Raw genomic sequence first — 26,173 nt, 5'->3', positions numbered from 1 at the left:
ATACCTCAGTCTGAAATTTGTTCAAAGATCATTGTTTCACCATGGGTTGGTAGGGGAGACTTAGGATTTTAAAAATAATCAGTAGAGTTCTAGGACATGTCTGTCAAACAGTACAGTACAGTACAAGCAAAAGTAGCGGCCACAAAATGTTTGGAACATTCAAAATATTATAGGACAAAATCATGCTTTTTCCAACAATGCCACCTGACATTCTTCTGTTCAGCCTCTGATTCATTGAACTCTTTGTCACAGGTTTTTCCAATTGGCATATAAGCACCTTGGTTTTATCTATGGCTGCTGCAGTTTTTGCAGTTTTTATCTGCATTCCTGTTCTTCGATGTATACAAAATCAAGGTAGGTGTGAACTCACTTTGTATAATTTCACACTGAATGTATGATAAAATGCAGCTCTTGCTGTATTTTGCAGTATTTTTCATGAAATATATACTGTGGTGACCTGCTGGTTGAGAGAGAGAGAGCAAAATTGGTGAACAAAAATTATTTCTTTATTTTTTTCTACTAGTGCCTTCGGGGCACTTCTCAATTGTCCAGAACAAAAATTCCTTTTTCAAAAAAAGAAAGGGAAAAAGATCAAAGAGAAAAAAATAGAAATGAATTAAGCAGCCAAAAAATTAGCAACTCCGAAACGGTAAAAACCAAAAAGCGGAGCCGGACTTTACACAGCTGTGTTCACCCGTCTTTGTCTGTTGTGGGGCCGTTAAATCCACCTACTTCCCCTGGCCTCGGAAGTCCTTTTCCCCCACCTAGTGGGGTACCGATCCTCGATTAGGCCACCACAATACATATATACAGTATATTTAACTATGCACAAATGGACTGGGAATTGATGGAAGAATACTCTGCACCTAGTCAAATCCACATATTGTTATTTACCATTATTGTGGTAGTAGTCTTATCGAATAGCTTTATCAGGTATTTATTAGACTTATTTTTTTTATTTGACTTATGCTGTCCACGTAGAGTTATGATGCGTATGATCAAAGTCTAATTTTTTCCTCATTCTGATGGTTGATTTGAACATTAACTGAAGCTCCTGACCTGTATCTACAAGATTGCACCGATGCCACACAATTGGCTGATTAGATAATCGCATGAATAAGTAGGTGTAATAAAGTAAAAATGTTCCAAATAAAGTGCTAAGTGAGTGTATAGTGCCTGCAATGAATTATGGGAGCTTGAGGCAAGGGAACTGTGAGTGCACTTATTTGTGATGATATTTAAAAGATATGAATGGTTCATTGACACAAACAAGCAATTTTTTTAAATAGGGTATTCAACTTGCACACACTTTTTCTACTGCCTCCAGACTGTAAAATCCATTTTATGTTTTTGCATTTGGGCCAATTAGCTCTACTTTGACATATGATCTAATTTTAATCAAACCAACCTTGTCAGTTCTTGAGAACAAAGAGAAGGTAACCCAGCCTCTGAGAATCTAAACAACCGGGCATATTGGTTATAAAATACATTTTAAGCCGCGGTGGTGCAACAGGCTAAGATGCAGTGAACCGGTCAAGTCAAAAGGATGAGTTTGGCCGGGTCACGGGGAGCGGCATAATTGGCTCGCCGCTCCGAGGGAGGGGGGAGGACTCAGCGGGGGGAGGCTCACCGCATACAACAACAGCCCCGATCGCCTCGGAGTCACAGTCACATGGAGACGATGCGGCCTGGAGAAGAAGGCGTGTCGCTCTCCGGATCGTTAGATCTGTTCTTGCTGCTGGGGGACGTGATCGTATGTGTGCGGTGTATCCTCGACAACATGCTTAATTAATATAGATAGGGTACAATTGCAAACAAAATTGGGAGAAAAGGGGGAAGATCTGAAATAAATGTATAAAAGAAAATACATTTTTTATATATATATATATATATATATAATATATTCCCTAAATACTTATCTTAGCACTGTTTTGACCCAACACATGATTAATAAAAATATTGTTCCTTAGCTCAAATAATGTCTGTTAATTCTGACTTGTTCTTACTTCTTAGATGAAAGCAACAGGGCTCTGTTGCTATATTACATCCACGTCTCAGTTCCATGCATGCTGATATCCATCGCATTCGCCTTATGGGGTAAAATTGAAGGTAAGTCTGCCTGCTTTGCTTTGTGCAGCTATTTCTAACAGTGTTCATGCTGTGATCCTTGACTATGGAGAGTGTAGACATGCAAGCCTCCCCAAAACACCCGGCTGATTATTTTAACACCACAGGCCCACTGCTAAGCTCTGCACAGACATGAGCCAGAGGAAGACTCTTTTTACGAGAAGCTTTAGCAAGCAGACCGTGAGCACCCAGTCCACCAGTGGGGGTTGCTTGAGAGTGAGAGAATGTGGATCTTGGCCAACTCAACCCTACATAACTCTGGGCAATGAGGGTGACATCACATGCTTCAGTGGAGAGTGTATACTTGTATATGCTCCCCTGCATCAGCTGCAGAAATTGCAGCATCAGTGTGAATGCACAGATTAATAAGAAACCACTAATCACTTGACCGTTACCATACTTTCTGCAGGGTCCTGCGGAGTAGCCATTCCAAACTGTGGAGAAAATAAGTGAAAAGAATAAAACTGATAAATAAAAAATACAGAGCTGCAGTCTTGGCACTGCTTGTGTTCTGATGTCCAATTTATTTTGCAGGTTCCTTTCGAGAGGCTTATGTTTGCTCTGTAATAAATCTCATGAGGATCCTAAGGATATTTAAGATGTCTCCATATAAGCCTCCTGGTATGTTTTTATTTTATAACGCAGTAGTTTATTATCATAATTACACAATTATGCCTCCTATATCACAAGATTTTATGTCCATATACAATATTATTTTCTTATTTTAAAAATTAAGGCTTATCAAAAGTCCTTCATAGTGAGGCATTCTGTTTAGTTAGCTCACCAGCATGAAGACCAGAGAGCTGTCTTTGGGAGAAAAGCAAGCCATTTTGAAGCTTAGAAAAGTGAGGAAATCGATCAGAGCCATTGCACAAGCACAATCTCCACAGGGCAGGGGTGAAGGTATCTCAATCAACCGTTCGAAAAAGACTTAGTGAGCAGCAATATGGAGACTGTACCACAAGATGCAACAGAAGGCAAGATTACAATTAGGAAATAAGTACAGAGATGAACCAATCACCTAACCTTTTTTTGGAGAAGTAAGCCTTTTGAAATGTATCGTCCTATTGTCAACCAGAATGTTCTCCTTGTAGTGCGTCACGAGGATAACCTCTCCTTATCCCTCCCCTATAACTCCTGACCCACAGTTTGCACCGCTGGCCTCCAGGCAAGACAATGCAAATATTTGACTAACGTTAGGTTCACTTAAATTAGAGTGCCTTTTAAGGACTCTTAGACTATTTCTGGTTATATTAATGTAGCATTATCTAGCTAGCTAGTTGTTTTCATAAGGATATTATAGTTGTGCTTTTATCCTAACTTGGCTAGCTATCTAGCAAAACTGATCATTGGATAAGTCAACGTTCTTACCTTAGCTATCAATACTTGGGAAATGGTTGGCATTTATATAGCACCTTTATCCAAAGTGCTGTACAATTGATGCTTCTCATTCACCCATTCATACACACACTCACACACCAGCGGCAATTGGCTGCCATGTAAGGCACCAACCAGCTGGTCAGGAGCATTTGGGGGTTAGGTGTCTTGCTCAGGGACACTTCGACACAGCCCAGGCGGGGGATCGAACCGGCAACCCGCTGACTGCCAGACAACTGCTCTTACTGCCTGAGCCATGTCGCATACTAATACTTGATATACTATGTTAGCTAGCTTGTGAAAATTCAGTCTCACAAGATAAGCGCGTATCATGGAAGTAGCTATGGTAACAAACAATAATGTGTGGAAAGTGGGAGCACGGTCTGTCAATCATAGCTAATTGACCGTTCTTGTTACCAAGACAGTTTGGGTAAACTTTTATTGTGGGAAATTTAGGCTTAGAAAAATATGTTTTAAAATAAAAAAGTTTGCATTTTATTTTGTTATTTTTGCCTAAAGACAACTGGCAAGTGTCACATTCAAACCACCATATTACTCTTTTAAAATGACTGGTTTCTTTTTACAGGTCCATGTCACATTAGACTCTCGAAATTGGCTGTGCCATTGGAGATGTTTGTCATTACAGCAGGGTTAAATTCTGGTAAGTACATACTGCATACAATTATTTTAGTGCCTTTACAACATGGGTTGCATTTTCGCTATTATATGACGTGGTTTAAAATGTAAACAAGTTGTCGGGATGATTTTTAACATTTGAATAATGTATTATTCCTTCAGCTGTGTATGGCTTTGCTGACGTAGACCAGATTATTATGGTAGCAGGGGTGTAGTTTTTTAGGAATTTTTTAGGGCCCTCTCCAGCTGTGGGATAATATATACAGTACTGTGCAGAAGTAAAATATAATACTTTATTATATATATGTTTTTTTGTTGTTGTATGTGTTAGTATAAAATAACACATTTTTGACTTCCAAATATTCATTTTCCAAAAGATTAAATTTTACAGAGACATTTTGTATTTAATTTTAAAATGTAACATATTACTGTAAGCAATTGACTACTTTTTACACAAAAACTTGATCAAGGCTGTCAGAAGCAAGGATCCAACCAAAATCTTCAGAAGAACTGTGGCAACGCAGGGTTAAGGGCCTTGCTCAAGGGCCCAACAGCTGTGCGGATCTTATTGCGGCTACACCAGGATTAGAACCACCGGCCTTGCGGGTCCCAGTCATGTACCTTAACCACTACACGACAGGCCACAACATGCTTGGAACAACCTCCCTGATTGTCTTAAAGAACTGCAGGAAAGCGTTGGCTATCTCAGAGAAGTGATGCAGTTTTAACACCAAAGGGTAAAAATATTGATTTGATTCAGTTTAACTATTCTGCCAAATGACAGTACTGCACATTCCTATGGTGATGTGTCCTATAATACAGGCAGATTTGACACGGATAGAGAAAAAAAAGGCCTCGTAATTCTACATTTCCACTTGTACGTTTTGTGTGGTCTAATTGCGTTGTGTCACAGCTGTTTGGAATTCTGTTCAATATAATGGCAATAATTAAATGATTTGAAGTGTAGGGACGAATGATTGAGGTGGCATGGATGGTGCAGTGGGTAGCACTGCCACCTCGCAGCAAGGAGGTCCTGGGTTCGAATCCCAGTTGGCTGTGGCCTCTCTGTGTGGAGTTTGCATGTTCTCCCTGTGTTCATGTTGTCATGGTTTTCACGGTAGACTTCTGGAAATTCCTGTATTTACTGCTCTCGACCTCAAGAGGGCTTGCCGGCTTTGCTCAGCAGGGGAAATTGTCTCCCACATGTGGAATGTGGGTGTAATCATGGCCGATTGCCATCAGCTGGTTGGAGAGCTACAGTGGGAGCAATAATTATTTGATCCCTTGCTGATTTTGTAGGTTTGCCCACTTACAAAGAATGGAACTGTGTAGAATTTTAATCATAGGTACATTTTAACATTGAGAGACAGAATATCACAAAATAATCCTCAATAACAACATCATATAAATTTTATAAATTTAATATCATATTTTCACATGAAATAAGTATTTGATCCATAGAACAATAGGACATAATACTTGGTGAAGAAACCTTTGTTGGCAAGCACAGAGGTCAGACGTTTGTTGTAGTTTTTCCACCAGGTTTTCACCAGGTTTGCACAGATCTTGGGAGGGATTTTGGTCCACTCCTCTTTGCAGATCCTCTCCAAAGCTTCATCTCCCTCCACAGATTTTTCTATGGGATTTAGGTCCGGAGACTGGCTGGGCCACTACAGGACCTTAATATGCTTCTTTTAGAGAAACTACTTTGTTGCCTTGGCCGTATGTTTTGGGTCATTGTCATGTTGGAAGACCCATCCACGACCCATTTTCAGTGCTCTCAGTGAGGGAAGGAGGTTGTCACAAAAAATGTCCTGGTACATGTCATCTGACCACATCACCTTCTCCCAAGCCTCCTTTGGATCATCCAGGCGTTCTTTGGCAAACTTCAGACGGGCCTGTACATGTGCCTTCTTCAGCAGAGGAACCTTGTGCGCGCAGCAGGATTTTAATCCTTCACAGGGTAATGTGTTACTGATGGTTCTCTTCGTGACTGTAGTCCCAACTGCCTTCAGGTCATTAACAAGCTCCTCCTGTGTAGTACTAGGCTGATCCCTGACCTTTCTCATGATCATTGATATCCCACGAGGCGAGATCTTGCGTGGAGCCCCAGACTGAGGGAGATTGGCGGTGACTTTGTGTTTCTTCCATTTTCTAATAATTGCTCCAACAGTTGTTAACTTCTCACCAAGCTGCTTGCTTATTTTCTTGTAGCCCATCCCAGCCTTGTGCAGGTCTACAATTTTTTCCCTGATCTCCTTAGACATCAAGCTCCTTTGTCTTGGCCATGGTGGAAATGTTGGAATCTGATTGATTGTGTGGACAGGTGTCTTTTATACAGCTACATAATGATGTAACGAGTTGACACAGGTGTTTTGGGTAATGAGTTGAGATTAGGACTGCTTCTTAATGGAAAACTAACTGGTCTGTGGGAGCCAGAATTATTGCTGATTGGTAGGGGATCAAATACTTATTTCATGCAAAAATACGATAATAAATTTATAAAATGTATATGATGTTGTTATTGTGGATTATTTTGTGATATTTTGTCCCTAATTGTACCTATGATTAAAATTCTACACAGTTAAATTCTTTGAAAGTGGGCAAACCTACAAAATCAGCAAGGGATCAAATAATTATTGCTCCCACTGTATTTAAGTCTCTTCCTGGCTCTGCTCTGAGCTTTGGTGTTTCATTTGACACATGCCCAGAGCCGGTATTGAGGTATCAAGGTAGAGAGAGAGAGAGAGTTCTTCCAAGAATTTAATTCAGTTAGAAATTAGAAATAGATAAATTTAGGGTCCTATTCTTGTTTTCCTTCGGGTTGGTTAGCTCTTTAGAACCTTCCCTTGTTTTGTTTCTTGGTTCCCCCTCTGTTTTGAGGGGCGAGTGGCAGAGTTTTGCCCGTTCGAGACTGCCGGAAAAATCTTGTTTTGTTTTCCCTGACCCTTATAGTTCTAGTCAGATTTCCGGTTGGCGTATCGCCGGGGAGTTTTGTTCCCTTTTTCTCACCTATTTTAGTGGCTATCCAATTAATCGTTGGTAACTTTGTGATCCCTTCCTGGTCACTCTTGGTCTTCCGCCCCTGCTCCCTCACACATGTGGGTGTCCTCCGGGTACTCCGGTTTCCTCCCACAGTCCAAAGACATTCAGGTTAGGCTGATTGGAGAGTCTAAAATTGCCCATGGGTATGAGTGTGTGAGTGAATGGTGTGTGTGCCCTGCGATGGACTGGCGACCTGTCCAGGGTGTATTCCTGCCTTTCGCCCAATGTATGCTGGGATAGGCTCCAGCCCCCCTGCGACCCTGTTCAGGAAAAGCGGGTTAGGATAATGAATGAATGGATGGAAGAATAAATGTCCTGCTTCAGTGTTCTAGATACTCACCTAACACTTCAACCATACGGGAGTTTACTGATTTGCTTTGGTGACAATGAACAGTTTCCACATCACATACAGAGGTAACAATGTCTGTTACCCAATCAGGGAGAGGAACCTGCATGTGGGGTATAAAGCTTGTAGCCACACAACACTTCTTTGTAACTGCCCTGCCTTGCTTTTACTTGGTATGTTTCATACTGTAATCAAGACTATTTTGCTGTATTAATGAATTGTTATTGAACTGAATTTTGGACTATAAGTTTTACTTCACAAAGGACTACATTCCTACAATAGCCATGGATGGAGTTCTTTGCCATCCTAATCAAATTGTACCATGGTGATCTCGTCCACTATAATAACATCCGGTTTGCCGTCTACCGTGATCCATGTGAACGCAAAAAAAAAAACGCTGAAAGACCACTATAGTTCCTTTGGACAATAATGTATGGGAGAGGAGGTGAAGTGATTATAAATATTGTTCTGACGATAAATATGAAGGTTTCTGGAGTTTGAAGAGACTGTATATTTATACAGCTTCCTGGCTGTGATGACCCTAATGTTCAAATGTGTAGAATGTACAGTATATTCCATGTCTTGGCATTTCACCAAAGAATGATTCACTTATTCATTTTAACTTCCATTAAAATGCTTGATTGGCAACAACTGAATAATTGTATAATATGTAATAATTGCCAATAATTGTTTTTTTATTTTTTTTATGGAAATGTCTGTAACAAGGATCTTATTGCCCTGAGTGAAAACTTGAGGGTGGAAACGTTAATAAATACTGACACTTTTTAATTTTAATAGTGACATTATGGTCAGTGTAAGAAAGGCAATCAAACTTTTAGTGAATTTCTGGACATGTTTACATTGTCCTTTGTTGTAATGTTCTGTCAGTGTTCTGTGCACGATTTAATTTAATTTAATCTCAATTCTTTTCAAATCAGTTGCTCTTCAGCCAGTATTTACAGACCCTGCAGTGGAAACAGAATATAAAGTACACATTGGAATGATGCTTGGAATGCTGCTATTAATACTTGGATTAGCAGCAATCCCTTCTGGTAAGAATATATACATTTTTCATTTCACAATATTGCAAAATGTGTTACAAATGTTCTTACTATCAGTGATTGATTGCAAATGTCCAGTGGGATATATTGCAGCATTATGAAATAGTGCATACCTTGCCTTAAATAAGTATGTTTATTATATACAATTGACTTGCTATGTGTTACGAATAGGCAAGATTTCCGCATGTGGGATCCCTCATCCGTGCACAAGGATTTTGTTTTGCGTGGTTTTTATGTTTGTTTCTTTTTTTCAATCATAATTAACTTGAACTTCCCATGAAAGCATGCCACTGCATTAGGCAGGACGATCAGGCCCTGTAATGTTTCTGTGTCTGTCCTATTTGTATTAGTGTTTATTCTTGTTATTTATTCATTTTTCATACATCCTTGGTTATTGTTTTCCATTACAGTTTCTCATTTGTGATCCCCTGTTATGTCTGCGTCTGAATGTTTACCAGCCGAGTCACTCCCCTGTCTGTGTGTCCCACTATTCGGGTGGTTACGGTAGTTTTTGGGATTTCAACATTCCTTCCAATCTCGCAGTTCTTACTTCCTGCTTCTCTCGGTAGTTAAATGTTGTAAAGTACTATTCTTACTAACTACTACTAATCTAGATATTGTACAATACTAATCCGATTAATACACTTACTGTCTAACAGTCACTTTTATTGGGTAGTTTAGAATTATTCACGTAACTAATTCACTAACGCAATCTCTTAGTGTTTCTGCACTGTTCTATAACTCCGCCTCCCTATGCTATCCCTGATTACTCGCTTAGTTTCAGCGAAGTGTCCACACCTGTCTCTGACTATCACTACGTCTTCATTCTATGTAAATGTCTACTCCTTAATCCGGAGCCGTATGTCTTACATGTTTGTGAAAGTGCATCCAGTCCGCGTTTTCGTCTCCCCTGTTATGGTGTTATTACCCTTTTATGTTTCCCCACCTGTTGTCTATTTGTTCAGCAGCCCACCTTCTCCCCAGCCCCGCCTAGATTGTCACCTTCCCTCATGTATTTGAACCTCAGTCTCCGCTTCATCCATTGTCAGAACGTTGATCATTGATAGTGCTCAGTTTTTGTATGCCTATTTCATGAAAGAGATTCATAAATTCATTTGGTTTTGATTTTCAAGTTTTGCCTTGCCCTTTGGTTTTGTTTGCCCTTCTGCTTTCTTGGTTTTCACTATTTGTTTTGTTTTGTGACTTCGTTTCCTGCCTTGCCCTTTTGTACCTTAGCCCTTTGATTACTTGGATTTTGACCCTTTGCTTGTTTTCCCGACTATTCTTTTGCTTACTGTTTTTGGTGTTGTCTTGGATTATCCCATGGTCTGCGTAGGGTCCTCAGTGCTGTGCGTAACAGGCCCTTGCAGGAATAGGAGGGCGTCTTCCAACAGAGGTGAGTGACCTGTGGAAATGATGGATGTGTCCTGTGCCCTTTTGATTTTCTGTGTTTCCATTAGGCCCACAGCACACACCTTAGGTTAGGAATCTCTCTGCAATGAAATCTAATTGGGAGCATTACGGTTTGACCAGCACCTCATAGGCTTAATTTTATCTATACATTTCCCAGCAGATGGAGGGATTCCTAACATATGGCATGGGTAAATAGGATAGGGAAGGTGAAGGTTTTGTAATGTTTCTGTATTTGTTCTGTATGTTTTCATGTTTAGTCTTGTTTATTATTCATTTTTCTTAGTTACCTGGTTTATGTTTCCCATTAGTTCTCCATTGTCCTCCCCTGTTGGGTCTGCGTCTGAATGTTTCCCAGTCTAGTCAGTCCCCTGTCTGCGTGTCCCACTATTCGGGTGGTTACGGTAGTTTCGGTTTTTCAACATTTTTTCTAAACTCGCGATTCTTACTTCCTGCTTTTTCTTGGTAGTTAAATGTTGTAAAGCACGATTCTTACTAACTACTAACTAACTAACTAACGTACTGTCTGTCTAACTAACAATCACTTTTATTGGGTAGTTTAGAAATATTCACGTAACTAACTCCCTAACGCTATCTCTCAGTATTTCTGCACTGTTCTGTAACTCCGCCTCCCTATGCTATCCCTGATTACTCGTTTAGTTTCAGCGAAGTGTTCGCACCTGTCTCTAACTATCACGACGTCTTCAAACTGTGCAAATGTCTACTCCCTAATCCGGAGCCGTATGTTTTACATGTTTTGTTTCGTGCATCCAGTCCGCGTTTTCGTCTCCCTCCCGTTATTATGTTATTACCCTATTATGTTTTCCCACCTGTTGTCTATTTGTTTAGCCCACCTTTTTCTCTGCCCCGCCTAGATTGTCACCTTCCCTCTTGTATTTAAACCCCATTCTCAGTATGCTTCTTTGTCAGAACGTTGTTCTTAATAAGTGCCGATTGTGTGTAAGCCTTGTTATAGAGATTCTTGATAGACACCCCTTTGCCTTGACTTCCGTACCTGCCTTGCCCTCTTGTTTTGTTTGCTCATCTGATCTTCTGGTTTTTTCGACGTGTTATTTTGTATTTTTTGATTCCGAGTTTGTTTTTGCCCTTTTGTACCTTCGCCCTGTGATTTCCTGGATTTTGACCTCTTGCTTGTTTTTTTTTTTACTATTCTTTTGCTTTTCGTTCTTGGCTTTGTACTGGATCTCTTGGCTTTTGGCCACTGAACATTAAAACTTCGATTTTTGGATTATCCTGTGGTCTGCGTCTGGGTTCTCTGCACCGTACATAACAGGTTTATAGTGTAGGCATGGTAAGTTAAGCATTACTATGGTAGGCATGGTATGGCAATTGAACGGTAATGCAAATGATGCATTATTTGAAATTTGTTAGTATAGTCCCTTTAAATTGGAAAACATCAGAATCACATTCAGTTTTTACGTTCTCAATGCAGTCCTGTAGCACAGTGCTTAATAATTTGCATCATCTATTTTTTCAGTTTTTTGGGTGATTAAATTAAGAAACCGATTGGTAAAGATCTGGTTGTCTTGGTGGATTGTATGAGTGGAATCCTGTGTTTCTCATTAATATCCATCTGTTTCTCATGTTTATGCTTCTGCACATAACTGTTCCACCTGTCCCTATACAGCATGACCAAATGCACATCTGACCTAGTGACGTTAATTTGTGCAGCAGAAGGGCAAGACTGAGATGTGTCCACATGCTTTTGTAACCAGAAGTGTCAAACACCGTTATTTTCTGTGCTTACAGGGAAAAAACCTCTCCATGTGGTTCTGTTTCTACAATTCGGCATCACTATCCAATTAATGTGCTTGATGATCTTCATGCGTAGTCTAATTTTTCTTGCATTGGGTAAGTTGCCCTTATAATTCATAACAAAAAAAACCTGCTACATACAGGGCTAACAGACACGGCAAAAACGGAAAGCCAAAACGTAGTCACGGTCACAGGCAAAAGTTTGATAACAAGTAGATAGTCCAAACAGGCAGATAAACAAAAACAAAACCCAAAGTCACAAACTGGGAATCCAAACAAAGTCCAAACACAGCGGGTCAAACACGAACAGAAGGAGAATCCAAAAGGCAGTGGTAGAGGTACACAAAACGGGTTGACGCACAGGCAGATCAGACAGAGAATCAGCTGGAGGGAATGCACGAGCACATTACAATCTGGCAAAGAACGAATAGAACAGACAGGTTTAAATAGACAGGTAATGAAGGGAAACGAGATGTAAGGTGTGCATGATAATCAAGAAGTGGGACACAGTTGATTTGAATGAGTGACATGAATGAACAGACTACAGAAAGCACAGAGGGAAACAAAAGGTGAAACACTGGGGACTTGGACAGAAACACGGATATAGAAAACACAGATCATGACACATGGCACTGAATTTCTCCATATGTAACGGCCTTCTCGGTCTCCAGAGCTTTTCTGGCATATTCTCGAAGAATACCAAAACTCTGTCACAAGAGTGTGCACAAGTTCATTGACTTCCATGGAAGACACTGCTAGAGTCTTGATTTCATTGGCTTATATTTGTTTACATTTTGATCACTATTTGTACATGAAAAAGGGACAGCTTTTTTAGTTTTTCTTCATCACAGATATATGAAAGGTATCACAGTACATGTTTTTGCAATTAATAACATGGTTTTTAATTCTTAATCCATAAATCTGTCAATGTATTTTTATTAATTAAATGACAGACAGCAAAAATGTGTTAACTGCACTTATAAGTTGTTAAGGTCTATGAACACAAACATGTTTGAGATTATAAACGTTAAGAATATAAACCATAAACCTGGTGTATGGGAATTGGATAGATATTCTTAGTATAACTGATGATCTCTCAGTAATAGAGGTGTTTTACTATATTTAACAAGATATGTACACTCTCCAAGCACTTTATTAGGAACATTTTTACTTTATTACACCTACTTATTCATGTGATTATCTATCAGCCATTTGTGTGGCAGCAGTGCAATCATGTAGATACAGGTCAGGAGCTTCAGTTAATGTTCACATCAACCATCAGAACGGGGAAATCTAAGTTTTGATCAAAGTGATTTCAACCATGGAATGATTGTTGGTTGTAAACAGGGTGGTTTGAGTATCTCAGAAATTGCTGATCTCCTCGGATCTCCTCTGATCTCTAGACTTTGCAAAGAATGGTGCAAAAAACTTTTAAAAATCCAGTGAGCAGCAATTTTGCAGACAGAAACATCTTGTTAATGAGAGATGTGAGAGGAGAATGGCCAGACTGGTCAAAGCTGACAGGAAGGAGACAGTAACACAAATAATCACACATTACAACAGTGGTAGAAGAGCATCTCTGAACACACAATGCATCATAACATTAAATGGATAGTCTACAGCAGTAGAAGTAAAAAAAATAAGTCTAAAATACCTAATTATGTGTTACTGAGTGTATATCCTAAATCAAAGTGATTCACCAGCATCAGTTAATAACACATCTTTATTGTGTTCCTTTCTGTTTTTCAGTGTTGGTTACAGTGAAATTGGCACTGCGTCCTGCCTTAGAATTAATATCATTCTTGCTGAAGAGATGTGGATGTAAGTATAACTTGCTACATTCTACTGATGAAGGGCTTTTTATTTGTAATGAGGACGTTGAATCCATACAATTTGCAGTGCCGTTTGTGTATGCTGGCTTATACGTGTTTTTCCACCCCTGCACTATGGAGGCTGCTGGTGATGTCACTGACTGCTGTTTTAGGGTTTTTCTTCACAGCTCTTAGGATTCATCTTGTCATGAATTGCTGATTTCATGCTGATTGCGGCATTTCTTAGGTTTTCTTTCAGATTCGCGTCAGAAGGTCTTCCTTCTGCTTTGGTTCATTCTTGATATTGCATTGAGCTTTGCAGTTCTGGGTATCATTTTGGAAAACAATAAAGGTATGGAATTTAATTTGTGTTGATATATTTAATTATTTTTGCTCCTGTTGATTAAGCTTAGTTTGCCCTGATGTATTGCACGTTTTCATAAAGAGACTTCTCACCCCCATTATTACATTATTATTCAACATAAGCAGACTGTAGGCCTGGTCTTCAAACCCCCATGCCCCAGTGCAGTGACGAGGACACTGTGCTGTAGGAGACGCCGTCTTTCAGATAAGACGTTAAACCGAGGTCCTGACTCACTGGGGTCATGAGAGATCCCATGACACACTTTGCAAATAGTAGGCGGTTCCCCTTTGTCCCGGTTAAATTCCAAACCCTGGTTTTTATTCAACCTGCCACCTAATCACCCCTGATTTAATTGGCCAAAAATGTGCCCTCTCCCTCTCCACCTCAGCTGTTGTGTGGAGAGCATTCTGGCACAAAATGGCTGCCATTGCATCACCCGGTTGGAGCTGCACACTGGTGGGGGTTGAGACCAGTTCCCCTTTATCACTGTAAAGTGCTTTGAGTGCTATATAAATACAACAATCAACCTACCTAGCTACCTACTCAACCACCTGCCTACCTATCGACCTTCCTTCCTGATAAATCCTCTGCTTTCTCCCTGTCTAAATAATGAAAAATAGGGCAGAAAAAGTGTAAAAATAAAATGCTTTGTTCACAACTTTAATGAGCTGATATGTGTGTTACTGCAGAACTCCCTGTATGGATGTGTTTCTATGCATTCCTCTACGTCCTGACTGCCACAGCGGACTTTCAGCACAACACTGATGATTATGATGATGTTGAATGGGGTACAGTATCATTTCATAAATGCCTTTTTATCATTGATTGTGGAGCTTCATAGACTATGGACTGGCTTTTATTCCTATTTTATCCACATAAACAACCAATTTGAATTATTTGTCATTGTTTTTATCATTATTTTTCTGTATCAGGAGTAACTGTATGACTAGTAAAAACCAGGATAGAGCGACATAATTAAAAATGACAACTACATTTAACACATCAGTGTACATAATTAATTATTTTTATTCAAGTAAATAAACGTACTTACGAAACCGATTTAATCAGAAAATCAAGCATGATATTTTTATTTAACTTGCATACTCAAACTGCCCTCCTTGCTTTTCAGATGTAGCTCATATCCTAGTGTACGTGTTTGGTTCTACCTTAAGTGTCATTAATTCAGTTGCTCTACCAACAGAAGTGTTTCTAAAAGCGGGTGAGTACAGTAAAAACATTTTGCAGCTCAATGAAAACATCTGTGGTGATTGTCCCCTTGTGTGCAGTGATTTTACATGATTGGCATTTGGCAGACACTCTTATCCAGAGCAACGTACAGTTGATTAGACTAAGCAGGAGACAGTCCTCCCCTGGAGCAATGCAGGGTTAAGGGCCTTGCTCAAGGGCCCAACGGCTGTGCGGATCTTATTGTGGCTACACTGGGATTAAAACCACCAACTTTGCTTGTCCCAGTCATTTACCTTAACCCCTTCCCAGCCAATTATTTTGGAAAAAAACTGTCATTTTCAGACACATTTTTTAAATTATATTTAATATAGTATTTTTTATGCTGATTATGAAAAATAACTTGTATTTCATTTTTTTCCCATTTCTGTGGTTGAAACTTTATTTTGAATATACCCTTTTCGGCAAAAACATGTTAACTCATCTTCCCAAAAACCGTATTTTATTACCAAAAGTAAAGGGGAATGAAAAAACAATTTTTTAGTTTTTTATTACATATACTAGGAAAAATATAGCAGAAATTAAAATGATTCGCAAATCTAAATGAATGAAATTACTTATGAATGAAATTATTATTATTATGAATGGAATTATTTTATAGCACAAATTACCTTTATTTGCAAATATTCAGTCAGAAAATTTATGAATGGTATTATCTGTCATCAGACGTATCCAAGCTTCTAAGCGAAGGTTCATATTCACCATCTTCCCCTGAACTAAACATTCGGGGTGTAATTTGTTGAAAGAAATAATAAACAACGAATGAATGGCGCGAATCAAAATAAATGCTGCTGAGAGCATTGACTACTGTAGGAAAACTACGAAACAGGCGCACCTTGAAATACCTGAGCGATAGCTAACACCTCTGCCAGACGAATGAGTCGACGAGTAGACTCGTTTCATGCTTAGAAAGGCTCAACAACGCCCAGAATCGACAGAAACTCGTCTGTAGCTGGTTTTTGAAGGTTATGTTTTCGACGAGTTTACTCGTCCGTGACTGACGAGTAAAAACATTCGGTAAAAACGTATATACTCCTCTGCGCCGGGGAAGGGGTTAACCACTACACTACAGGCCACCCGTGATGTGAGAAGCGTGTGGATACAGTGGCTTCAGAAAGTATTCAAAGTTTGCATTCCCTTTTTGCACACTTTATTGAGTTGTAGGTATAGTTTTAAATGGATAACAATTGCCAAATGTTTGCCCATCAATCTACACTCAATAACTCAATAAGGGGCGTTACTGGCTCAGGCAGTAAGAGCAGTCGTCTGGCAGTCCACCTGTGGCAAATTGAATTGATTTGACATAGGTTAGGAAGGCACACACCTATGTACACTGCACACACATTCAGACTGCATGTCAGGACAAAACCAAGCCAAGAAGACATAGGAACTCTCGACCTCTGCAATAATATTGTGTCGAGGCATAGATCAGGGCAAGGGTATAAAACCATTTCTAATGATTTGAGTCTTCCCAGGAGCACAATGGTAGACATTCTGAACCACCAGGAGTTCTTTGGGAGAACTTGCCATTGACACACAAATTCAAACTACCGGCAAACTGAATGTATCATTCCACTATCCGATATCTACATAAAAATAAATAAAGCAATACATCTTTGGACACATGTTGCATGCAACGTTACTAAGTTGAAAAATTGAGTGTAACCACTGTTCATAATTTTATTAAATCCATCGATTTTTTATTTTTTATTGTCGAGAACTGTAATCACTATCCAAGGGTTTTTTAAAGTGTTTTGTTCTATCTAATGTTCGCCAGAGCTACCTTACCTAAATCTTCCAGAACCGTGAAGTTTTAACTATTTCTAAAATCAAGTCGAATTGTTGCCATAAAAGAAACCGCCTTAGACCAGTAGAATCATTATCCAAATCAAAGATATTGAAAGTCAAATTTACCTGCCTGAAATGGACCACATTAATCGTGTCACCACAACGATTGCCATGCGCAATATAAAATCAAATGCATTGGCAAAATTTACCATTACGTAAAAATATAAGCCAAATTGTATAGAGTATAAAGGTTGGACCACAGCATCGCTCAGACTTTTTTCTTTGTGTGTTGGTAGATAATTATAGGCTTTTTACGTTCTACGAATGAGTGGGGAGGACTATTTGAAATGTTTCCTTTTCAGTCCTCACGTTGGCGCTGATTATGTATGGGAAACAGTGTAAACTGCAATTAGTAATCTGTCATAAAATTACTATTATCTGAAATAGCTAATCTAATCACAAATTTAGTATTTTAAATTTAGTAAATAACCAATATCACTGATTGAATATACAGATAACCTGAAGGTTGGAGTTCTTCGGAAGACTGATTTGACACGGCTCTCATGTCATGCAACACCAAAACAGACACCGGGTTTAAAAAACGATAATTTATTAAACAAAGCTACCGAGAGAGTACACAAGGACTAATCTAATCTAATGAATGCTAACAAGGGATGCTATAGGAAATGCTAACCAAGGAATGTAGGTGGGTGTGCGCGTGTCGGTGAGGGTGTGCGCGTAATTGTACCAGAATTCGTTTTGTCTCTGGACAAAGAGAGGGGAGGATACACAGTGTGTTTGTATAGTGTGCGTTTAATGGTTATTATTGGAGTTTGGAGAGTTAGCTGTGGTTAGGAGTAAAACATGTGTGTGATTACTGTGCAGGTTACGTACACGATAACGGCGAACCGATTCACATAAATAAGCTACACATATCTCGGCCTCTGTCCGAGTGGGCAGGAGGGAAAGAGAGAGAACCTCTGCCGTTGTCCGAACTGGCAGGAAGGTTAGAGAGCAGCAATGGGGTGAAAGAATGGCAAAAGAGAGAGAGAGGGACTGAACATGGATTCTCCTAGCTATTATAGTGTGAAAGGCTTCCGCCCTTACGGTATTGGCTTAACGATACCTAGATGTCACGCCGGTGTTGTGTTGCAAGTGTCCTGTGGTGTCACGTGGGAAATGTAGTTACGTGGTGCCTACATAATGATGAGATATAAAATTCCATAAATTTTGCCGATAGAAGCATTTAACGTTTGGGTGTTGCCATGAAAAGTGTCACGGCACGAAATGTGACGTTTAGAGGACCAAAGCTTAGTAAGGAAAAGTCCAGTTACTAATAACATTGGCTGAGATATGGCCCATGGAAAAATCAGTTTGCCCATTTTTGGCACAGATTTAGCTTTGGTACTCAATAGATTGTTTACACAGCACTTCCAACTATCCTAACCTCATTCATCTTAAGATGCCTTTAACACTCCTAAAATATGAAATGGAATCAGACACTTGTTGTACATGTTATTTGTAACATGTTTATAATAAAATAAAATAAAAAAATCTATAAAATTACTCGCAAAATATCTTTACTTTTGGAGATACCACCCTCCAAAATTGATCCCCAATGGAAAAAAATGCATGTTTGGGGCAAAATATTAGAAAGTAGGTAAATGTTTTCTGATGCTCGATATGAATTCTACACCCATAACTACCCCTAGATCCCTTTTCCTTACAAAGTTAGGGACCTCTAAACATCATGTCGTGCCATGCCACGTTTTTTGGTCGAGGCACCCGTCAGATTTTAAATGGCTCTACTGGCAAAACCAGAGTATGAAGCTCAAATGTTCAGGAATTCTATATCTCATCATTATCTACGAAAAAAGAAGAAGATCTGAGAGGTGCTGTGGTGCTGGCATGGAATGGCTCTGTAGAAACCTGTATTGCTTAAAATAAAAGTAAAATCATCAGTCACCTATAGGATCCTACCAAAATGACCAATCGCCTATCCATATGAAAGGGCGGTCTGTAGCGTAGTGGTTAAGGTACATGACTGGGGCCCGCAAGCATTTGTAGCCACAATCAGAGCCCTTGAGCAAGGCCCTTAACCCTGCATTGCTCCTGTATGTCGCTCTGGATAAGAGTGTCTGCCAAACGTCATTAATGTAATGTAATGTAATCCCATTATGCAAATGGAACCTTATTCCTTCGGCTCCCCTGCCGAAAATAGACCAGCTTTATTGTGTCGCCATCACAACATGGTGTTATCATGTTAAATGGCGCAAATATTGGATATTTACGGGATCACGGAATCTTGAGTGCACAACCCTGTCTGTAACAAAGTGCTCAACAGCAGTAGATTACACATTCCATGCCAGTCAAGTCGGTCAGATAGAAGCCATAGGGAAGCAGGATGAAAGTATGAAGAATTATAATTTTATGCATTTTTTAAAAATTACGCTCTATCGAACAGCATGCCTTTGGTTACATGGTTAACCGTTGACCGAATGGGATGGTAAATGTTTAACTGATTTTTTTTTTACCATTGCGAGTGCATACTGAAGCTCAGTAGAACCACCACAAAACAGGTGGCATAAGGTACAATTCACATAAATGCTCATTTGTATACAGCCATGAACATCAGGTCTAGTACATATGGTAAATAGGCCAAGTCAGTATGTATGGCATGTCAAACTATATACGTGTAAAGTAGACAACTACAACACAGTACAACAGGAGAGACTATCTTGGGATAAACAAGCTGTGGTTTTGTATTTTGACAATTTTAAATTGTCTGTCTGTAACATTATGGTTTTTTTAAGGCAGATGACCTTCATCTTTAGATTTAAGCCTGATTTATACTTCTGCGTCGAATCTACGCAGAGGCTACCACACGTAGTTACATTTCTGGGGAGGTGTGCATCAGGGGGGCGACATGGCTGAGGCAGTAAGAGCAGTCGTCTGGCAGTCGGAGGGTTGCCGGTTCGATCCCCTGCCCAGGCTGTGTTGAAGTGTCCCTGAGCAAGACACCTAACCCCTAAATGCTCCTGATGAGCTGGTTGGCGCCTTGCATGGCAGGCTGTCGGTGTGAGTGTGTGTATGAATGGGTGAATGAGAAGCATCAATTGTACAGCGCTTATAAAGGATAAAGGCGCTATATAAATGCCAACCATTTACCATTTTCACTGATGCGCTCATTTTCGGTATTGAGAGTGGCAAATGTTAAATGAAGGTGATAGCCGTTAAAACCGTTGGATTTGGAAAACGTATTTTATTTAAACTTCACTCCCTGACACGAAAGTGTTGAACACTAATTGTAAATGTGACCGTCTCTGAGAAATGTGTTGTACTTGAGTCTGGAAATCACAAGGCCGAACTGTGGGATTGTCTGAAAGGTTTTTCTCATGTATGTTTTCACAGAGAAAGGGGAGCGAACTGTGGAAGATTTTTGGTTGATCGTCTTGCCTTTTGAATCTTTATTTTTGGCCTTTTGGGGTGGTTTACAGATGTGTGCATACTGTAAGTATCCTTTGGAAATATTGCTAACATTTGGTACACTTCATATATTTCCGATATTTCTCAGATATTACTCAATATTACGAAAATTGCTTCAAATTGAAGAGAACATCTTGCTTGTGTTAATGCAATATTGTCATTTTGTGCTATATGTTGACCATTTTTGTCACTTTGGATCGTAGATAAGCGGAAAAGAGAAAAGTAAGTACACTTGTAATAAATTATTGTACTTACCTACTTGTAATAAATTCACTTGCCTCAATTGAGTGCATTAATTTGGTATACATCATTTTGAGCATATTCTTTGATGTTGTTTTTGGTAATTACAATATTTCAGAATAGATCAAGTGAAAAATCTACATTTTTAAAAATTTGAAAAAAAATAACAATTTGAAACAAATTTAGTTGACTAAGTATATACTTAGATGTTAAGTATAAAATCAAGATATAGTATAAACCCTTCTAAATTAGGGGATTTAATTGTGTCTGAATCTTTAATTTGCTTTCACTGTTTGTTGCAATATTGTCATTTGAGTTTTACTTAGAATACATAGATTGATGCTCATTGCCCAGAGCTGCCGAAGACGAGTCCAATCTCCAGCATCATCTCGGCATGATCAGGTATCAGAGACCGAGCGGGATCTGGGGTGGGGGGAAAACGAGCTCAATCTGGGCCATGACTGGATCTCTCAAGATCCCAAACAAACCTCAAAATCAGCCAGGAAGTTAACGGATTTAAAGGTACAATGTGTAATTTCAGACTTCTAACAGAGAGGAATCACAGCAACAAGCACACTGAAACCACAGCACTATTTATCCCAACACCCAACAATCATGCCACGGTCAAAATCACTGAGATCACATTTTTCCCCATTCTGATGGTTCATGTGAACATTAACTGAAGCTCCTGACCCATAGCTGCATGAGTGTATGCATTGCACTGCTGCCACATGATTGGCTGATTATACACTGAGCACTTTATTTGGAAAATGTTTACTTTATTACACCTACTTATTCATGCGATTATCTAATCAGCCAATTGTATGGCAGAAGTGCAATGCATGCAATCATCTGGTTTGGAGCTTCAGTTAATGTTCACATCAACCATCAGAATGAGGAAAAAATTACTTTGACCATGGAATGATTGTTGGTGGCAGACAGGGTGGTTTAAGTATCTCAGAAACTGCTGATCTCCTGGGATTTCCACAGACACTAGTGTCTACAGTTTGCAAAGGATGGTGCACAAAAACAAAAAAATTCCAGTGAGCAGCAGTTCTGCAGACAGTAATGTCTTGTTAATGAGAGACATCAGAGGAGAATGGCCAGACTGGTCAAAGCTGACAGGAAGGTGACAGTACGGCAAATAACCACACATTACAACAGTGGTATGCAGAAGAACATCTCTGAGCATACAATGCATCATAACTCTAAGTGGATAGGCTACAGCAGTAGAAGTCTAAAAAAAACAAATGCCAAATACCTAATATGGTTGGCACTCATCCTTTTAAGTTCACATTTAGGTTTCAAACTTGTTCTCGTTCAGAAGTTTCAGGTATAATTTCAAAATTGTTTCTCTTTGTAGACACGACAAGCAGAACCAGTAGAGATGGACCCTCTCTCTCCACCTGAGCAGAGTACAGTACACAGACAGAAGGTATTTATCTGTGAGTCATCAAAGAAGTTGAATTTGCAAAGCATACTGGGAAATATGTTACCCAGGCCAGTTGTTATGGTTCCATACAGCAGTGTAGGTAAGCTTAATTTGGTCAAACATCCCTGTACACACTGTAGAAGACTCAGTAGTGTTATCCTTGTGTATAAATTACCGAAAATGTGTGAATATTTATAGCACCAAATGGAGTTACATGACAGTACATTCAGTGCTCATGATATTTAATGTATAGGCTCGTTCATCTTCAAGGGTAGGAATAATATTGTGGTGCACTGTATATTATACACGCAGCACGATTTCTGTGAAGGGGTGTTTCCTTTTAATTACAAATTAAGTAATTGTTGAATATGTTATTATGTGTGCACAGAAACATTGAGTGTTATATGAACTCTGAGGATATTTTTATTGTGTGGTCTCATAAGCCAGTTAGAGTTCGTTATCACTGAATTTGTAACTGTTCAGCGCACTGATCAGACTGAGCTCTAACCCACCACGGCTGGGATGAGTTCACACCACACTCACACGCTTCATCCTGTTTATCACATAACCTTGTCATCTGTGTTATTGTTTTAGAAATGTTTTTTTTATCTCTGTGGTTTTACAGGGAATATGAAGATGGTCTCAGTGACGTGTAAAGGATCCTTTGTTGTCGACACAAGGACACAGTCTAAGGGCCAGATTATGAGTACCCACAATGCACTTTGCAGTATTGTTCTTTGCTAATTGGTACACTGAATTATGACATCATTCATCTGTAAATATCAGTTCTCCCTTTGCTAATACTGCTCAATGCTGAAAACATGTTCCTGCTTTCTTTGAAATCAAGATGTTTGTTTCTCAAGAATATTTCTCTCATATTCCAGTGAAAGCCTAGCTAATGAACATAGCTTTAGTTAATGCTGTGAAAATGTTACATTTTTGGCCATTTTTGTTGAATTCAATGGCACTTTATTTTCTTTATTCTTTATTTAAGAGACGCAGTGCATTATGATACTGCGGTGTGAATGCGTTTGTTACCTGTTTGTTTTCATGAGTGTGGCAACTAGCGGTGCTGAGGGTGCTACCTGGTGAGCTCATGGCAAAATGCTTTGTATGAGAACAACCTTATAACATTTTAATTAAATTCACTTCGCATAATGTTACTGTTGTTATTGACATAGACATTGTATGTTTTCGGAACATTGGGGACATGATTTGCTACACTTGCGGCGGTGAAGACAGGTTTGGGAGGAAACGCAGTGTGGGGGGAGGAGACGCAGTGCGGGGGGAGGAGACGCAGTGTGGGGGGAGGAGACGCAGTGCGGGGGGGGGACGCAGTGGGGGGAGTGGAGACGCAGTGCGGGGGAGGAGACAGGTCCTGGTGGAGACGCAGTAGGGGGGGGGAGAGACGCAGTGTCGGGGGGGAGGAGACGCAGTGTGGGGGGAGGAGACGCAGTGTGGGGGGAGGAGACGCAGTGCGGGGGGGGGACGCAGTGGGGGGAGTGGAGACGCAGTGCGGGGGAGGAGACGGGTCCTGGTGGAGACGCAGTAGGGGGGGGGAGAGACGCAGTGTCGGGGGGGAGGAGATGCAGTGTGGGGAGGAGACGCAGTGTGGGGGGGGTTGGAGACGCAGTGCGGGGGAGGAGACGGGTCCTGGTGGAGACGCAGTAGGGGGGGGAGACGCAGTGAGGGGGGGAGACGCAGTGTGAGGGGAGGAGACGCAGTGCGGGGGGGAGACACAGTGTGGGGGGAGGAGACGCAGTGCGGGGGGGAGACGCAGTGTGGGGGGGGTTGGAGACGCAGTGCGGGGGAGGAGACGGGTCCTGGTGGAGACGCAGTAGGGGGGGGAGACGCAGTGAGGGGGGGAGACGCAGTGTGAGGGGAGGAGACGGGTCCTGGTGGAGACGCAGTAGGGGGGGGAGATGCAGTGTGGGGGAGGAGACGGGTCCTGGTGGAGACGCAGTAGGGGGGGGAGATGCAGTGTCGGGGGGGAGGAGACGCAGTGTGGGGGGACGAGACGCAGTGCCGGGGAGGAGACGGGTCCTGGTGGAGACGCAGTAGGGGGGGGAGAGACGCAGTGCGGGGGAGGAGACGCAGTGTGGGGGGGGGGAGACGCAGTGCGGGGGAGGAGACGGGTCCTGGTGGAGACGCAGTAGGGGGGGGAGAGACGCAGTGCGGGGGGGGAGACGCAGTGTGGGGGGAGGAGACGCAGTGCGGGGGGTGGAGATGGAGTGTGAGGGGAGGAGACGCAGTGCGGGGGGGAGACGCAGTGTGGGGGGAGGAGACGCAGTGCGGGGGGAGGAGACGCAGTGCGGTGGGGTGGAGACGGAGTGTGAGGGGAGGAGACGCAGTGCGGGGGGGAGACACAGTGTGGGGGGAGGAGACGCAGTGCGGGGGGAGGAGACGCAGTGCGGTGGGGAGGAGACGCAGTGCGGGGGGAGGAGACGCAGTGCGGTGGGGTGGAGATGGAGTGTGAGGGGAGGAGACGCAGTGCGGGGGGGGGCGCAGTGTGAGGGGGAGACGCAGTGTGGGGGGAGGAGACGCAGTGCGGTGGGGTGGAGACGGAGTGTGAGGGGAGGAGACGCAGTGCGGGGTTAGGATCTTATTGTGGCTACACCGGGATTAGAACCACCGACCTTGCATGTCCCAGTCATTTACCTTAACCACCCAATATTTTTAATTAATTTGGTGCTGTGGCACTGGCCCCCCCTGGAATCTGATTGGCCACCCTTGGTGCCCCCCCCTCCCAGAACCGGAATATGATAGGCCATTGTACGCAGCAAATAATATATATGGTAAGCCTTGATGGCTGGCCCCCCTCCTCTGGGTCTGTGCCCCAGCCTGGCCCCCCCATTCAAAATGTTCTAGACACGCCCCTGTTCAGGTGCAGGGCAGAGTGGGTTAAGTTGTCACGGGTTGAACACTGTTAATTTCTCTAAAACAAGGGGCACTAACCTCAAAAATGTAATAGCTATTTTGTGTGACTTTGAATTCTGAGGTAAACCTCCTGTTTATTTGTGGACAAAACCGCCCTATTCTTGAGGATAGACATTTCTTGTTTTTCACCCAAAAAATGTGTTATGTTAATAAACTGCTTTTGGTACAAATATACAAAAATACATTTTTGTACTGAGTAAAGGAGAGAATAAAGTGGCTTTTGATACTTTAGCTGCAGTTAAACAGCACCAAGGAGTAAAAAAAAAAAGCCTTTGTGTTTCCTGTTTAAAGCCTTTGCAGCTGGAATTTCTAAAACTTGCGTTTCAAAAAAGAAGCCTTAAAAGTCCATTGCATGTCCATTGGAAGATCCGACACCGATCTAAGATACAGTAGATTGGTAGAAAAATTTACTATTTTACATACAAACGCTGCAGTGGTGTATACTAAGGCCAGTTACATACGCTATGCAAGTAACACATGCAACGACACAATTAGCAAAGGAAGGGGTGTTTCTCACGTTCCCGAGGAGAAAAATACGTCGGCCAAATTTTCTATCGGGATGCAAGCAGAGCACAATGCCAAACTTTCCGTTAGAGGCGCCTAATGTAAATACTGTTCAACGAACTACAAATGAAAAAACAATCATTTCCTTTGTGAACTGCTTTGAGAACTGACTACAGAAACATTTGAGTGGCATTTGGCTGAACTGGTGCGGGCATATAAACATTTAATCACCATTTATTAAAATCCATGCCCGTGTTACTCATTTAGACCAGATTAGCCGAGGCTGCCACCTTGTGGCAGTGTGGGACCTCCGCTAGAAGCTTGAGCTTGCCTATGTCCCAAATCTGCACTGTTGCTTGTGTTTCTTGAGTAGAGTATGCCTAGCGAGACAAATCGTAAACTATAGGAGAGCGAAATCGTAGATGAGATATTGAAATGGTGTCTATTATTGTGGGGAATGGTGTTATTCATGAAATACTTGTTTCTTAAGTAAAACTTGACACCAAATGTTTTGTAGGTTTTTGCGCGTATTCTGACGTATTTTCAAAGTGATCTGTTCTGGTCTCAGGTTTGTCAGTGCGAGGTCCT

The 26,173-nt window shown here is 41.1% G+C and overlaps 1 protein-coding gene across 2 annotated transcripts; it reads left to right on the top strand.

Moving 5' to 3' along the window:
* LOC133105563 (uncharacterized) lies at positions 1–26,173 on the top strand. Of its 2 annotated transcripts, XR_009703867.1 has the most exons (17): positions 1–354; positions 2,014–2,109; positions 2,662–2,748; positions 4,091–4,165; positions 8,470–8,583; positions 9,929–9,988; positions 11,773–11,874; positions 13,528–13,599; positions 13,837–13,941; positions 14,643–14,741; positions 15,083–15,172; positions 20,398–20,496; positions 20,676–20,694; positions 21,039–21,114; positions 22,076–22,147; positions 22,770–22,919; positions 26,154–26,173. XR_009703867.1 is itself a non-coding variant. In XM_061215740.1 (16 exons), exons 1-16 carry the CDS (start codon positions 291–293, stop codon positions 22,776–22,778), a joined length of 1,239 nt encoding a protein of 412 aa, XP_061071724.1. In that variant the 5' UTR covers positions 1–290; the 3' UTR covers positions 22,779–23,204. The 2 variants fall into 2 exon arrangements, 1 of the variants encoding a protein (XP_061071724.1); XM_061215740.1 differs by lacking the exon at positions 26,154–26,173 and having other exon boundaries at positions 22,770–23,204.

Source organism: Conger conger, chromosome 12 (assembly GCF_963514075.1).
Source record: "Conger conger chromosome 12, fConCon1.1, whole genome shotgun sequence".
NCBI classification, from domain to species: domain Eukaryota; kingdom Metazoa; phylum Chordata; class Actinopteri; order Anguilliformes; family Congridae; genus Conger; species Conger conger.
This window is presented reverse-complemented; position numbering and strand designations above follow the sequence as displayed.